General features: G+C 50.8%; 1 protein-coding gene across 14 annotated transcripts in view; it reads right to left on the reverse strand.

Moving 5' to 3' along the window:
• Window positions 1-17,597, reverse strand: part of ARHGAP39 (Rho GTPase activating protein 39) — a 127,837-nt gene that overhangs the window by 43,572 nt on the left and 66,668 nt on the right. For 12 of the 14 annotated variants that reach the window (XR_004346406.1, XR_004346407.1, XM_032609652.1 and 9 more), the window contains exon 2: window positions 2,721-2,883. Coding sequence is in view for 12 of the 14 variants with exons in the window: in XM_032609652.1 (XP_032465543.1) it covers window positions 2,721-2,800 (80 nt within the window). In the remaining 2 variants the exon portion in view is untranslated. Of the gene's footprint in view, window positions 1-2,720; window positions 2,884-13,391; window positions 13,500-15,162; window positions 15,182-17,597 lie in introns of those variants that run through there. The other 2 variants (XM_032609651.1, XM_032609647.1) reach the window with 2 other exon arrangements.

Genomic DNA, 17,597 nt, shown 5'->3' on the forward strand with positions numbered 1-17,597 from the left:
GAAGGCCCCTAGCTCATGCCACACACAGGAAGCTCACGCCTAGCAGTGACTAAGAACCCAGAGGCACTAAAAAAAGATCAGTAAATTGTAAAGTAAAAAAGATTTGGTTTCTTTGGACACATTGGTGAGAATATTAAATATTTGCAATATAAATTACAGATAAAAGGTTCATATACTTAATACACAAATTTGAACAAGAAGAAAACAAATATACTACAGGAAAATGGGCAAAAGATAAGAACAGACAATTCTTAAAGTAAATAACATATGTGAAATGTCCCACTTCACCTGGCATCAGACATAAAACCCACGCCACACTGAGGCCCCCAGCCCCCGGGCACCACATCCAGGCCCGAGCCTTGTCCTGGGGGAGGCTGTGGGCAGACAGGGGCAGCGTGCAGGTACCCACGGAGGGCACGTGAGGGCACGACATCTCCAGCCCAGCAACCCCTCCCCCAATCTCCCTGAAGACACACCGCCAAGAAAACAAAATGACACCAGCACCAGGCGCTCACCGCAGCATCACTCCTAAGCACACGCTAACTGGAAACACCTACACTGAACGCGGGGCTGGTGGCCCCACACCCAGGAGGCTGCAAAGGGGGCCACCTCTGGGGCCCGAGGTCCAGGGCACCCTTCCAAACAGACATAGGAGATAAACCAGAAAACCTCCTGCAAGAGGTAGGTGGGGGCACGGAGAAGGTCTGGGGGGGCCCTTCTCTGAATATAAATACCTTTTGAATCGTTTTGTCTTTTGAAAGCATGTTAAGGGTCTACATGTTTAAAAAACAAAATTAGGGACTTCCCTGGCAGTCCAGGGGTTAAGACTCGGCGCTTGCACTGCCGGGGGCCGAGGTTCAATCCCTGGTTGGGGAACTAAGATCCCATAAGCCGAGTGGGCACGGCCAAAAACACCAAACCAAAACAAACCAAAACAAAATTAAATCAATAAGAATGGAAAGGGAGAGGAAAAAACCTCAAACTGAAACAAATGGACGCAACTGTATTTCGATGGACATCATAACCACAAGAGGGAGAAGAAAGCTAACCCAGCGTGAGCACAGGACCAGACGCCAACCCTGCTGCTGGGGGGAGGGTGCGTGTGGGCGCGCAAGTAAGTCCTGGACATTTCTCTAGTATGTGTATGTACACACACACACACACACACACACACACACACACACACACACACACACACCTCTGTAGCAGAATGGGCAAGCGACTTTGAAACCATCTTGGACACACTGTCAGTTGAACAAACGAGTCACTGCACTGCGGCTCTTGGAAACAGGGCTCTCCTGGGGGAGGCGCCGGACGGTGGTACAGGAGGCGGCAAGAAAACGCCTCAGAAAAGGGCTGGCCGCGACCGGAGATGTCCACGCAAACTCAGCGCTTCTAGCCCTTCTGCTTAAAGGGTCAAGAAACACACACGTCGCAGGAGCCACGAGCACACACGCTGGTCCTTAGACCCTAGTCTTCCCTTGGGGAACGGGGCCCCTCAGAGAAACAGCCAACAGGGGGTGGGGGGAGGCAGCCCAGGATGCACCTGGAGCCCGGGGAAGCCACCAGGAATCACCGGGGCCAGCCTGGAGGAGTCTCACCGGCCCATCTGGTACAGCAGAGCACCAAGTCATTAAGTGCGGGATGAACGACAAACCACGGAAAACAGAACGGAATTTGTGATTCCACACTGAGAGGGATCCACAAGTGAACACAGCAATGGGGAGGAGGGGCTCTTGCTCCCGAGGGACGGGGGGCACTGGCTGGCCGGTGTGGACCGGGTGCCGTGGCTGGGAAGGCATCCAGCTCTGCACCCATCCCAGGAAGGCCCAGGTCAAGGAAGAAACGGTGGAAGCCCCGAAACTGGCGAGGAGCACGGCAGCGAGGCAAACAGCCACTGTCCCGAGAGCAGGTGGGCGGCAGGTGGCCGTGAACCTGCAGAAGGACACACTCTGCTCAGAAATCATCGGAAAAACCAACCCGAGTGCTCTATCTTAACAAGGGTGGCTTCCCTGAAAAAGTGTCTATGTCGCAAAAGGCAGAGGAAGGAAGTGGAAATCTTCCAGGTTACAAAACACATGGGAGACGTGCAGCAGACTCGGGGTAAGCGGCGCTGGAGGGGCCGGAAATGCCACGAAGGACGGCAAGGAGCCAGCGGCCAAAGCCGGACCAGGCGGTACAGGAGGCGGGTGCTTCCCATCGCACAGATTTACGCACGGCACCTCCTGTCCCGGGAGATGTGAGCAAACACGGGGCTGGATGTGCCTGTCCCCCCAGATGACTCAGAACAGTGCTGTTTGTGGAAGGAGCAGCGGCCGCACGGCGGCACAGAGCATGAACTGGGTAAGGGGACCTGATGCTCAGAGCACTCTTCCTGTTCGTGCAACTTGTGGAATTATTCCCAAATAAAGCCATAAATTAGAAAAACGCAAGGGATCATCTGTGGCCGCCTGCCTCGGCGTGGATGCCCAGAGGGCGCCTAAGGGGCTGGGCCCAGCTGAGGGCTGGCAGGGTGTCCACTGCCTGAGGAGAAGCCCTCCCTGCTCTGCAGCCCGTTGGCGACAGGAGGTGGGGCTCCCCGGGGAAGCCAGATTCAGAAGGCAGCACACAGCTCCTCGTGGAGGAGAGTGGGGCCAGGCCGCGTAAGCAGGCAGGACAGCACTGACAAGCCGAGGAAAAGCCTCCTGCTTTGCTGGCCCCCGGTAAGTCAGCCTCCTTACCTCGTGCTAGATCCTGAAATCCGAGACTCCTGCAGGCCAGCATGATGGCTCTCGCATTCGTAGTCCTGTGTCTGGGACATCGCAGCCTCTTCCTGAGGACCCAGGTGGACGGATGTCAGCAGGTCAGTGGGATGCCCTCAGCATCAGTTGGGAAGGCACTGCCCTGAGAGCAGAAGCCACATTATTATGCCTTTGGGTTTTTGGGGAAACAGTAACTCCCAGCCTGGCCCCTCATGGTCCAGGTTGCCGGCGAGAATGAGGCACACTCCTGCCTGAGCTGGTTTCTGAGCTTCCCGCGCCCGACCCTGAACCCCAGCCGGGATCCGGCCCCTGCCCAGCTCCCGCGGAAGGCATCCAGACCCCCTCGCCAGCTGGCCCTAGGCAAGCTGCCTGCCCCCTCTGAGCGCAGTGTTCTTGCCTGGTAAACAGGGACAGCACTACCCACCTGGCGCTACCGTGTCCACAAGCGAGAGGCACATGGCACGCCCTGGACTGGGCAACACTCAAGGGTGACCTATGCACACGCAAGGCCCCCAGATTTAGGACAGAGGGGGCTGTTCAAAAACGGTGCTGCATTGACACGATTTACACATGGGAAACAATGAACCTTGACCCCTACCTCATCCAATACATTAAACTCAATTCTAGGTAAACCGATGCTCTGAACATTAAAAGTAAGACAGTAAGACTTTTAGAAAAAATGTAGAAGAAAATCTTTGTGGTTTTAGAGTAGGTGCACATAATCAGACACAAAAAGTCACTAACCACAAAAGAAACATTAACAAATTGGACTATAATATTAAGAACCTCTGCTTATAAATTTTTACCATTATGAATATTACTCAGCCATAAAAAAGAATGAAATAATACCATTTGCAGCAACATGGATGGACCTAGAGGTTTTCATACTAAGCGAAGTAAGTCAGAAAGAGAAAGACGAATACCATATGATATTACTTGTATGTGGAATCTAAAATACGACACAAATGAACTTATTTACGAAACAGAAACAGACTCACAGACATAGAGAACAGACTTGTGTTGGCAAAGGGAGTGGGGTGGGGGAGGAAAGGACTGGGAGTTTGGGATGAGCAGATGCAAACTAGTATATAATGAATGGACAAACAACAAGGTCCTACTGTAGAGCACAGGGAACTATATTCAATATCCTGTGCTAAACCACAATGGAAAAGAATAGGAAAAAGAATAGATATATATGTATAACTGAATCACTTTGCTGTACAGCAGAAATTAACACAACATTGTAAATCAACTATACTTCGATAATTTTTTTTTTTTTTTTTTTTTTTTGTGGTACGCGGGCCTCTCACTGCTGTGGCCGCTCCCGTTGCAGAGCACAGGCTCCGGACGCACAGGCTCAGCGGCCATGGCTCACGGGCCCAGCCGCTCCGTGGCATGTGGGATCCTCCCGGCGGGGCACGAACCCGTGTCCCCTGCATCGGCAGGCGGACTCTCAACCACTGAGCCACCAGGGAAGACGAATAAAAATTTTAAAAATAAATTTTTTCCATTACAAGAAAAAAGACAAATCCAGGGTAGGAGATATTTGATACATAGAATATGTATAATACATTACATAAATGTGTGTACATGATCTGATCTGACAAAGGACTATTTCCAAAACATATAAAAGATTCCTAGAAATAAATAAGAAAAAACCACAATCAATAGAAAAAAGGACAAAAGACTTGAAAGCACACTTAACAACAACAAAAATCTAAATGACTAATAAACACACAGAAGTGTGCTCCACCTCATTAGTCATCAGGAAATGCTAATTAAAAGCATAATGGGACACTAGCGTACCCACCAGAATGGCTAGCATGGAAAAGTAAACCTACCCTACGCTGGCCAGAGTGTGGAGGTTCACCGGCTGCAGGGCGCAGGTTAACACCCTCCAACCGGGTTGGCAGCACTTCCTAGGCTGCACGTACCCCGAGGCCCGGTCATCCAGGGCTGCCACTTCCAGCGACAGGGGCCAGCAGAGGCCACATGGCCGCTCACCGAGGCCTGCACATGGCATTCCCAGCAGCCGCAACGGGAAACTGCCACATGTCCGTCACAGCAGAAACGGCACACGGGAGTTGCCCCCGACAACCTGGGTGTGGCTCCGGGGGGTGAGAGACAGGAGCCTGACACACTGGAGTCACCAGCACGATCCCCTTACGTACGTTCAACATCAGGCACACGAGCCTCTGCGGGCGCATCAGAAGCAGCCGCCTCTATGCCGGGTAGTGACAGGTGGGCCCAAGGGGCAGGGCCACCATTGAGCATGTGTTGGTTTACAAAAGCTCTCAGAGGGACTTCCCTGGTGGCCCAGTGGTAAAGAATCCGCCTTCCAATGCAGGTGATGCAAGTTCGATTCCTGGTCAGAGAACTAAGATCCCACACGCCATGGGGCAACTAAGCTCGCATGCCTCAACTAGAGAGCCTGCATGCTGCAAACTACAGAGCCCACGCACTCTGGAACCCACGCGCCACAACTACAGAGCCCACATGCCCTGGAGCCCGCGTGCCACAACTAGAGAAGGGAAAAACCTGCACGCCACGACTAGAGAAGAGAGAAGCCTGTGCGCCGCAGCGAAAGATCCCGCATGCCGCAACTAAGACCCAATAAATTTAAAAAAAAAAAAAAAAAAAAGCTCTTGGAGTTCCATGCCATCGCTTTCACACCTTCTTGTACACAAGCCTCACTTCAGTAAAACGTCTGAAGAACTGTGGAGCAGCGGCAGCGCAGCAGGGGACACCTGCCCCTTGCCCCGTCCTCACCCCAGCTGCTCTCGGGACGAGGCCCTCTCTGGAAGAGGCTGGTCCACAGATCCTATCTGTGCTAATCAAGGCGGGGAGAAAGCAGGTTCAGGGCACAGGAACACAGCCAGCCAGGGGCCCAGGGGCAAGGGACGCTGCTGGCCAATCAGACACTTTCTCTAAGGCCCAGAAGGACTGTGACGCCCCGTGTCCCACCCGACTCCACTCAGTTCCTGGGCTGGAGAACAGGCTCCCAGCCGCCTCCTTCCTACCACTGGAATGTCCACACAACTACTAGGAATGCTTAAGACTGCCAGGAATGCCATTTTAAAAAAAATGAAACAAGTCTTTCTAATTGTCTAAGAGAAAATAGGTGACCTTCTTGTATGGCTTCAACATTAAAAAAAAAAAATTAAAACAGCACTGTTAGTGAAATTTTGGAAAAAGTAAAAGGTACCTACCATAACCTGAGAACAACTCAAATCAATGTCTTCAAACTGTGCACCTCCTTTCACTCATCTGCCATCCTTCCCGGCTGGTCCAGAGCAGCAAGGCTACCACCTCCAGTGCATCTGGCTGCCCTCCTCATTTCAGTGCCAGCTAAGGCATCACCCCCTCCAGAAAGCCTTCTCCAATCTGGGACAGACACCTCATCTTGGTGACCCACATGCCCTGGGTCTGAAATCAGGTAGTGTCGGCCCTCCAACTTTGCTCTTCATGTTTGAAGTTGTTTTAATTATTCTAGGTCCTCTGCATTTCCATATGAATTTCAGAATCAGCTTCTCAGTTTCTCCAGAATAGGCTGCTATGATTTTGCTTGCAGTTGCATCGAATCTACCCATCAACATGAAGAAAACTAACATCGTAACAATTCTGAGTCTTCAAATCTGTGAACAGGGCATATCTCTCCATTAGTTACCAGTTTCTCTCAGCAATGTTCTGTAGTTTTTTTTTAGTGCAGAGATCTTGTACATATTTAGTCAAATTTACCTGTATTTCATATTTTGGACACTGACAAAATATAAAACAATTTCCAATTGTTCGTTACTAGTACAGAAGTATATCATTTGGTTTTGCATATTGGTAACCTTGCTAAACTCACTCATTAGCTCTAATTGTGCCCTCCCTTTAAAAAATTTCATTAGAATTTCTACATAGATGATCATGTCAATGGTGAACACAGACAATCTTACTTCTTCCTTTCCAATATGGATCGTTTTCTTTTTCTTCCTTCCCTGCCCTGGCTAGAACCTCCGCCAAGATGCTGACTAGGATGGGTAAGAGCAGACACAGTTGCCTCATTCCTGATCTCAGGGGAAGCAGCCAGTGTATCATTATTAAGTATGATGTTGGACTTCCCTGGTGGCGCAGTGATTAAGAATCTGCCTGCCAATGCAGAGGACACGGGTTCTAGCCCTGGTCCAGAAAGATCCCACATGCCGCAGAGCAGCTAAGCCCATGCGCCACAACTACTGAGCCTGTGCTCTAGAGCCCGTGTGCCCCAACTACTGAAGCCCGCATGCCTAGAGCCCGTGCTCCGCAACAAGAGAAGCCACTGCAATGAGAAGCCCGCACACAGCAACGAAGAGTAGCCCCCACTCGCTGCAACTAGAGAAAAGCCCATGCGCAGCAATGACGACCCAACGCAGCTAAAAATAAAACTTAATTAATTTTATTTTAAAAAAAGTATGATGTTAACTGCAGATGTTTCATAAATGTCCTGTGTTGGGTTGAAGAAATTTCCTTGAATTCCTACTTTGTGGGGTTTTTTAAAAATCAGAAATGGATGTTGGATTTTGTAAATCGTTTTTACCATGTGTATTGAAATGATCACATGATTTTTCTTTTTTGGTTTCAGAATAGTTGAATTCCATTGATTAACTTTCTAATGTTAAACCAACCCTGTATTCCTTGGACAAATCCCAGTTGGTCAGGATATATTATCACTTTTATATATTGTTGTATCACGTATATATATTGTATGTATCATATATTGTTAACAAAATAAAATTTTGTTAAGAATTTCTGCGTCTATGTTCATATGTACTTTATTCTTCTTGTGATGTCTGTCTGGTTTTGGTATCAAGATAATACTGGCAAAATAAAATGATTTGAGAAATATTCCCTCCTCTCAATTTTCTGGGAGAGCCTGTGCAGAATTGCTATTATTTCTTCCTCAAATGTTTGGTAGAATACACCAGTGAAGCCATCTGGGCATGCATTTTTTTGAGTGAGCTTTAGTGGGTTTTCTCTTTCAACGAATTTGTCCCCTTCACATAAGCTGCTGAATTTATTGGCATAAAGTTGTTATAGTATTCCTATATTATCTTTTTAAGATCAATAGAATCTGTAGTGATGCCATCTCTTTTGTTCCTGATATAGGTAATTTATGTCTTTTCAGTCTTTTACCTAATCAGTTTGGTCAAAAGCTTGTCAATTTTATTGACCTTGTTTAAAAAAAGACAGTGTTTCACTTTATCAGTTTTCTCTATTATTTTTCTGCTTTAATTTCCGCTTCGATCTGTTACTGCCTTTCTTTGCATTCTTTTGGATTTAATTTGCTCTTTTTCTAATTTAAGGTAGAAGTTGAGTTCAGTGATTTGCGACCTTTTAAAATTTTAATCCAATTTAGGCATCTAGTGTTATAAAACTTCCTTTAGAGGACAGCTATCACGATATCCCACAAATTTTGATATGCTATATTTTCATTTTCACCCAGTTCAAAAGCTGTCTCATTTCCCTTTTGATTTCTCCTTTGACTCATGGATTATACAGAAGTATGTTATTTACTTTCCCAATAGCTGGTGATTTTCCAGATTTTTTAAAAAAAATTTATTTATTTGGTTGCGCTGGGTCTTAGTTGCAGCAGGCGGGCTCCTTAGTTGTGGCACACGAACTCTTAGTTGTGGCATGCATGTGGGATCTAGTTCCCTGACCAGGGATCGAACCAAGGCCCCCTACATTGGGAGCACGGAGTCTTATCCACTGTGCCACCAGGGAAGTCCCAGATATTTTTTTTTCTTTTTTTCCAGATATTTTTATAGTTTCTAATTTAGTACCGTTTTTGTCGAAAAAGTTATGGTGCAGAAAAATGGTCTATCTTGGTAAATATTTCATATGCACTGGAAAAAACATGCTGTTGGGTGGAATGCTCTATATATGTCAATCACATCAACTTGGTTGATTGTGCCAACACTAATTTCCTGTCTACCTGTTCATCAGTTACTGATGAAAGGGTACTGAGAGCTCCAACTACAATTGTGGCTTTGCTTATTTCTTTTTGCAGTTCTCTAAATTTTTGCTTCACATGTTTCATAGCTCTGTTATTAAGTACATAAAATTTATAGTATCTTCTTGAGGAATGAACCTCTTTGTCATTATGAAATATCTTTACCTGGTAGTTTTCTTTGCTCTGGAATGAGTACATTTGATATTATTACAGCAGGTCCAGCTTTCTTTCCATTAGCATTAGAATTGTATCTCTTTTGCCTTTCTTTTACTAACCTATTTGTCTCTTGATATTTAAAGTGGGTTTATTGGGTAAGCCAGCATATAATTGGGTCATGCTTTTTTATGCAATCTGACAATTTCTGTTGTTTAATTGGGGTGTTTAAACCATCTATATTTGTGATTGTTGACAAGGTTATGTTGAAATCTACCCTCGTTTCCTATTTTTGATTTCTCCCATCTGTTCTTTGTTCCCCCTTTTCCTCTTTTTCTGCCTTCTTTTGAATTATTTTATGTGATTCCATTTTATCTCCACTGTTGACTTATCAGCTGTATGTAATTCATTGTTTTGCTATTTTAGCAGCTGCTTCTGGGTTTGCAGCATCCATATTTAATTGATCATAGTCTGCCTTCAAGTGAAATTATATTTCTTCAAGCATATGAGTTTGCCATTTCTCCTGGACTTTGTGCCATTTTTGTCATACATTTTATTCTATTTATGTTACAATCCCCCAGCTCTGCTAAATTATTATTTTTAGTTAAATAATTGCGTTTTAAAGAGATGCCGTTTAAAGAGAATTAAATAATAAGTGTCATATATTTAGTCATGTAGGTACGTTTCCAGGACTCTCCATTCTTTCACATAGATCCAGATTTCCATCTGGTTTCATTTTCCTGCAGCCTGAAGAATTTCCTATAACATTTCTTGCTGTGAAGGTCTTTCAGCTTTTGTTATGTTTGAAGTATCTTTATTTCACCTTCATTTTAGAGATATTTGCCCCGGTGTCGGCTCCTAGGCTGACAGTTTTCATTCAGCACTTGCACACGGTGCTCCACTGTCTCCTCATTTGCATTGTTTCCAAAGAGAAATCTGCCATCGTCCGTATCTTTGTTCCTCTGTGTGTAATTATGTCTTTTTTTCTGGCTGCTTTTTTTTTTTTTGTGGTACACGGGCCTCTCACTGTTGTGGCCTCTCCCATTGCGGAGCACAGGCTACAGACGCGCAGGCTCAGCAGCCATGGCTCACGGGCCCAGCTGCTCCGCGGCACGTGGCATCTTCCCGGACCGGGGCACGAACCCGTGTCCCCTGCATCGGCAGGCGGACTCTCAACCTCTGCGCCACCAGGGAAGCCCTTTCTGGGTGCTTTTAAGACCTTTCTCTCCATCACTGACTTGGAGCAATTTGATTATGATGTGTCTGTGCATGTTCCTTGTGCTCAGAGTTTAAGATTGTTTGATCTAGGGGCTTCCCTGATGGCGCAGCGGTTGAGAATCTGCCTGCCAATGCAGGGGACACGGGTTCGAGCCCTGGTCTGGGAGGATCCCACATGCCGCGGAGCAACTAGGCCCGTGCGCCACAACTACTGAGCCTGCGCGTCTGGAGCCTGTGCTCCACAACAAGAGAGGCCGCGACAGTGAGAGGCCCACGCACTGAGATGAAGAGTGGCCCCCGCTCTCGCAACTAGAGAAAGCCCTCGCACAGAAACGAAGACCGAACACAGCCAAAAATAAATAAATAAATAAAAATTTAAAAAAAAAAAAAAAAGATTGTTTGATCTAGGTTTATAGTTTTCATAAAACTTGGAGGCTTTTTGGCTATCATTTCTTCAAGTAGTTTTTCTGTCCCTCCCTCCCTCTTTGGGAACTCCAATTACACAAATCGCAGCCTCTGCCCACTGCCCCTCAGCTCAGTCAGGCTCGTTTTTTGCATTTTTTACTTAGTACTTTTCCTCTCCTTGTTTTAGTTCGGATACTTCTTACTGCTTTGTCTTCACATTCACTAATCTTTTCTTCTGCCACATCTAAGCTGCTGTTAATCCCATCCAGTGTGTTTTGCACTCAAGACAGTTTGGTGTCAAACCTAGAAGTTTAGTTTGGATCTTTAGTTCAGTGTCTTTACTTCACCAGGTCTCTACTTAAAGTCTCGAATATTTCCTTGAGCTTTCTGAACATATGGAATGTAGCTATAATAACTGCTGTAATGACCTCGTCTGCTAAATCTAACATCTGAGTCAGTTTTGCATCCATTTCAACTGAGTTTTCACTGCCTAATGAGTTGTATTTTCCTGTTTCTTTCTATGCCTGGTAATTTTGATTGGATGCCAGACACTGAATTTTACCCTTTTGTAAGCTGTATATTTCTGTATTCCTATAAATATTTTTGAGCTTTGTTTGGGGATACAGTTACTTGGAAACAGTGTGAAACTTTTGGTTCTTGTTTCTAAGATTGTCCAGGGGCACATAGCAGCATTTATTCCAGGGCTAGCTGTTCTCCACTGAGTAGCCTGCCCAGTGCCCTGTGAATTATGAAGGTTTTCACTCTGCCTGATGACAAGGCACTCTTCACAGTGTTGTGACAGCTCTGGGTACTGTTCCCCTTAATCCTTCTGAGTGACTCTTTCCCTGGCCTCTGGTGGTTTCCCCACACCCACACACTGATCAACACTCTGCTGGAAACTAAGAGAGACCCTCTGCACATCTCCAAGTTCTCTCTGTTTGCGGCTCTCTGCTCTCTGGTGCTCTTGCCTGCAAACTCTAGTCCCCTTAGTTGCCCTGGACTCTAAGCTCCAGCTCCTTTATGGAGGGAATCTGCCAGGCTCTGCATCCCTACACCTCCCTGAATGCCGTAAGAGCTGCAGAAACCATCAGGCTCATCTTGTCTGATTCTCATCCTGTAAGCATCACTGTACTTTGCTGCCTCATACCCAAAGTTTAGAAAACCAAGGTTTCACAACTATTGCCCAGCTTTTTTTTTTTGCAGTACATGGGCCTCTCACTGTTGCGGCCTCTCCCGTTGCAGAGCACAGGCTCCAGACGCGCAGGCTCAGCGGCCATGGCTCACGGGCCCAGCCGCTCCGCGGCATGTGGGATCTTCCCGGACCAGGGCACGAACCCGTGTCCCCTGCATCGGCAGGTGGACTCTCAACCACTGCACCACCAGGGAAGCCGCCCAGCTTTTTATTAGTTTCGAGTGGGAGGGCTAATCTGATCCCTGTTACTCCATCTTGTGTGTAGGTGGATTGTAGTATAGTCACACACATGTCATTATAACTGTGATATGCCATCTGTCTCCCCACTAGAGGGTGAGGGTAAGCTCCTTGAGGGCAGAGATGATGTTTGTTTTGTTATATCCTCGATACACAGTAACCAATCAAACATTTACTGAATAAACACACTCCTTAATCACCTGGAATTGATTTTGGCACACTGTACAATTAAGGACCTCAAATGTTTGTTCTGTTACATACTGTATGACTCCAAGTATTAAGACAGTTTGGACGAGGCAAAACTATATTGCTGGTAAAAAGATCATGGATGCCAGTGGTTCAGGAGGGAGGATGGTTGAATGGGGGAACACAGGGGATTTTCTACGGTGGCAAAACGGTTCTGTGTAATACTGCCATTGTGGATACCTGACAATATGCATTTCTCAAACCCAAAGAACTTTACAGCAAAAAGAGTGAAACTCAATGTACACAAACTTAAAAGAAAATAATTCAGGAAGTCAGATGTTCTCAGGATGGGGCTTCCCTGGTGGCGCAGTAGATAAGAATCTGCCTGCCAATGCAAGGGAACACAGGTTTGAGCCCTGGTTCGGGAAGATGCCACAAGCCACAGAGCAACTAAGCCTGTGCACCACAACTACTGAGCCTGAGCTCTGGAGCCTGCAAGCCACAACTACTGAGCCCACGTGCCACAACTACTGAAGCCCGCGCACCTAGAGCCCGTGCTCCGCGACAAGAGAAGCCACCGCAATGAGAAGTCCGCGCACAGCAACGAAGTGTAGTCCCCGCTTGCCGCAACTAGAGAAAGCCCGCGCACAGCAACGAAGATCCAATGCAGCCAAAAATAAATAAATTAAATAAATAAATAAAAAGATGATCCTGGAGGATCTCGTAGAGTCAGAAAGTAAGGAAAACAAGAATAAAACAAAACCCCACGATGAAGGGGTCTGCCAAAGGGACAATGGTGCTAAATAAAAGAGCTCCCAATGACCAAAGCTGGAACATTTTGAGGGAAAAAAAAAGTCATCCTATTATACTTTATAACTTTTATAAAGTATAAAAGGATATCCCTATGTCCATATTGATATAAATAAATGACCAAATAAGGAAGTAAAATGGGGAGAAGAGACAAATATCCCCTGCAAACACCAATCTATGCAGACGCTCGGCCCTTACGGACCCTCCTCCCGTGGGTGCCCCAGCCCGGCCCGGCCCGGGGAGCTCCTGGAGGGCCCCTCTCACCTGCCTGTGCACATCCCACCCCCCCCAACCTGAGGAGAGGGCGGCGGTCCACGCTTTACAGAGGGTCCCATTTGGGCACCAGGTCCTGGGCCATGCTGCCCAATTCTTCCCAAACATGACTCTCAAGGCGCAAAGCCAGCCCCTCCACCCCAGGGGGTCTCGTGCACCCCCTGGACGCCCCGCTGCCCGGTGCCTCGCAGCCCCTGACCATCGTCCAACTGTCTCCCGTCTGCTCCTCTCTGTGCCGCACGGCATGTTCTCTGCAAGCAGCTGTCCTGGGGACTTGCTCTCCCCGCTGTCTGCCGTTACTCATGGGGCTCTCACGTCTCTCACAGCTCTTGCCCCCCAGCTCCTTTCTCAGCTCTGCCAGCGCCCTCTCCCCGCATCCTGTCCCCCGGAGCCTCCTCCTCCTGTGCATAGCTGAGCTCCGCTCCTGCCCCCGGGGCTGCCTTCTCCTCCTTCCAGTGCCTACATGGGGGTCCCACGCTGGCTCCTGATCACTGGTCGTCTATAAACGAGGGCAGGGACAGGACTGAGCCGGGGAGCTCCCACCAGCTGTGTGGCTCCAGAATGCTCGACTGCCAAGTTTCCTTACAGGTTCTGCTCTGGAAATGAGTTTCTGGTCTTAGGACATTTTTTGGTTGCAAGTGACGGAAACCCAACTCAAACTTAAGACAGAGCAGCTGGCACCCGTGCCCAGTAGGGTTATCCGGTTTCTAGGAAGCCCCGGGCCGCTCTCCCCTATACTCTCTGCTCAGGCTGGCTCTCTCAAGAGCCATACAGCAACACCCCCGAACACGCCAGAAGTTTCTTCCCTCTGGCTCTAGCAAGAGTCTCCTGGCTTCTGAGTGAGCACTGGGACCCCAGCCTTGCCTGGTGCTGCACGGGGGCAGGTGGGAAGGTGGCTCCATGGGCATCCGAAGGCCCTCCTGCAAAAGCTCCTTCGGGTGACTGTCTGCCTGCCTGCCAGGGGACTCACTGGGAGGCCTCTTAGCCCCCACAGTACGGGGGACACGGCCCAAGGCACTGCCAGAGGCCGGCATGTCCACAGGGAGTGCCGTTTCCCCTCTCTTCTTCCCCATCTCACCGCTTGAGTCTGGATCTTGTAGAAAATGCGGCTGGAGCACCTGGGCCCTCCTCCTTCGGCTCCTCTCTCACTGGACGCCCACCCACATCTGGTTTACCCCAAGGCCCACCCAAACCACAGACCCCATTCTGCCAAGTAAATGTCGCCAACGGTGCCCCCAGAATCCTCTTTGTTGGGCGAAAACTCAGCCCCGCTCAAGGCTCTGGCTTTCGCTCCTCTTCCCTGTCTGGCTGACACCCTCCTCTGGCTGTGGCTATTCCTTAGATTCACTGTAGATGAAAGCCTGTTCCCTATTTTTCATTCTTTTTGTCCATTTCAGTGAGTTTCAGGGAGGAAAGAAGAACAAACAAGCCTCTACTCAGCCATCATTTCCAGAAGGCCTATGTTCCATTCTCCAGGCTGTTTTTAATACGTTTTCCAAATTCTGAACAATGAGCCCATCTCAGTTTCGTGTGGGCTGGCAGCACAAGGCCCCGCTCTCCCCGCTCAGCCAACAGGCCGGGCTGGCATTTCCGCCTCCACACCTCCCGCTGCAGCTGTTCTCACTGACCTCCACCACCCCCCAAATGCACGGGCCACGCTGTTACGCTGAAAATCGTGGCCCAATCCGTCAGCAAGTCATGGAATCAACCCGTAGGTCAGAACCAGCTTTTCAGACCTTTCTGGAAAAGGACATCAGACCGCACCCCACACAGAAAGGACACTGCTGTTTGGAGTCAACTGGACGCAACGTAAAGTGAATCTCGGAGGCTGGAGCTGCCCTGCAAGCTCTCGGAAAGCTGCCACTCTGGGGACAGCACGTGGCTTCTGTCTGGCCTCGGGGTCGCATGACAGGCAATCAGGACACACAGACCCCTCTGCTCACCCGCGGTGTGCGTCCCCAAGCCCTCACCTTCTTGGGCTTTCCTCACCAACAAAACCGCACCGGAGCCCCTGCAGGACCGTTTAGAGAGAACAAAATCTCTATCACACGTTCACGAGCCAAGGTCGGGGACACAAGCTGGCCTGTGACAGGAACAGCCCAACACCAGCGAACTGTTCGGGTTCCCCAAACCTTCCAGGCGCACAGCGCCCTGGCGCCCAGAGGAGGACGGCGCGACAGGCCTGTCGTTCTGCAGGACGCCAACGCCAGCCCTCCTGTCACCTCCAGCGCCCACGGGGCAGCCACTCCCGACCCCTCCAGGCTGAGCCCCCAGCCGCCTCGGCCCCAAAAGATGATGCGGGGGCTTTGGCGAGGGGGCGGGGGTGCAGGACAGAGACGGGGCCTCCACGAAGGAGGAGCAGCGGCGCTTCAAGGCAGAGGATGTTTCTTTTTACTCCAACCTCCTTGTGCCTTCTGCTCATTCCCACCCCCGCAGCCAGACCTCTGCCCCGTGACGCAGCAGCACTTGCTGCAGTGACAGGCCTGCCTCCTTCAGAGGAAAGTCGGCGGAAGCGCGGACGCTTCTCACACTCACTCCAGGGGCCACGTGGCACCGCGCACAGCCCCGCCCACCCCACCCCGCCCAGGAGAAGACAGAGGGTCCCTGAGGAAAAGGAAACTCCTGAGGACGCTGTGGGACGGCTCAAAGCACAGAGAAGAGCGGCAACAGGCTGTCTGCCCAGGACTCGGGGGTTTCCTAAGGCGCTTCTCACCCGCCTGGCGGGCGAAGGTGGCGCCGGGGCAGGTGGTCAGACTTCCCGTGGCTCTGCGTGTGGAGACGCGGCCGCCTGGCGTTTCCCTGTGCTGCTCTTCCGCGCAGTGTCGCGCTTCGGGCCTTCCCCACTCACGGATCTGGGTCGCCCTCACCCTGTCCTGGCCGGCTCCCCAAAATGCTCCATGCACACCCCTCACCTGAAGGAGGTCTGCTCTCTTTAAAGTCACCGCAGGAGGGACACCCTCCCCACCAAGGCCCCTCAAAGGCCCCCGGGGCCCCGCGCCCCCTGGCGCCCCCGTCGGTGAGCCGGGGGCCGGCTCCGCCCCGGGGGCCCGGCTGCCCTAGCTCAAGAGGACGAGGAGCCCCTGGACCCGGCACCTGGGCTCCGGAGCCCCGCCTCCTGAAAAGCACCTGGCACAAGGGGAAGTAAAGACACCTAAAAACTCACAAACAGTTCAGTGGGCTGTGACGATGGCTGCCCTTTGCCGGGTGCTGCCGAGCTCTCAGCAGCCGCACCGCCCACCGACCTCACCACGTGGTCGCTCGGCGCCCTTCCCCCCCCCTGCGCAGGCAGGTCGGCTTGTCCTTGTCACAGACCCCGGCCGGTGCTGAGGCCGGAGCTGCGTAGGGGCAGCTGGACCGGACCACTGTTCGCTCCTCCCCGCCCCCACTGCAGGAAGGCTCCGGTCACACGTGGGCGAGAAGGTTCTTGATTCCAACTTCCTACGCGAGTTCTGGAACAGAAACACTCTGTGCCGGCTCCTGATGGGGTCTGCTTGGAGCACGAGCCCCAGGAAGCTGCAACCTGCAGGCCGGGGGCCGAGGGGGACGCTCTGCCCAGTGCCGCCTGCGTGGAGCGGGGTGTGCGCCTCGTGAGCGTGTGAACACGTGTGAGCACGGTGCCCACCGCCCGCCGGAGCGACAGCCTGAGGCCTGATGGGGCCCGGGACGCCCGCCTCCGTGCTGCACCCCACTCCCCCGGGGCGCTGAGACGGCAAGGGCAGGGAAGGGGCCACGGCAAGGGCAGGACATCCCAAGACCCCTGCAGCCCACAGCCACTGGCGGTAACCTTGGCGGGCAGGGCTGGGCACTGGGACACTGAACGGCACCCTCCACCCCACTGGTGTGTCCAGACAGACAGGAGCCGACTCTAGGAGGCCGCCCAGCTCTGCCCTGCCCACCCCAGCCTGCTGTCCTCCCCACCTCCACGCAAGGTGGTAGGGGCCAGCCAACCTGCACGACCTTGCGGTCCTGTCTGCCATGGCCTGAGTCGCTCCCATAAGCCGACTGCCTCCCTGAGGACCTCCCCGCCCCCAAGGCTGAAAGGCCAGCAGATATTTCTGGAATGCAAAGCTGGCCAATTCCCACCAGCAGACAGACCACGCAGCTGAACACAGCCCAGCAAAGAGGTGGCCCAGCCAGGAGGTGGAGCCCTTCTCAGGCAGCAGCGGAGGAGGGGGCTGCGTCCACAGGGTCAACGGTGAAACCCAGAGATGCTGACCAACAAGGAGTCCCAAGGTCGGCAAGGTCACGTCTCAGAAACAGGAGTAAAATGCGGTTTCCACCACAGAAGCAACAGCAACACCTCCCTCCCACGACCCAGCAAGCAAGGAGGAGGGAGCGGAGCAGGGGGGAGGGTGATGCGTGGTTCCCAGTCATTCTCATAGCTCTCAGGCCCCGGGGGTGGAGG

The sequence above is a fragment of the Phocoena sinus genome, chromosome 17, assembly GCF_008692025.1.
Source record: "Phocoena sinus isolate mPhoSin1 chromosome 17, mPhoSin1.pri, whole genome shotgun sequence".
Classification (NCBI taxonomy): domain Eukaryota; kingdom Metazoa; phylum Chordata; class Mammalia; order Artiodactyla; family Phocoenidae; genus Phocoena; species Phocoena sinus.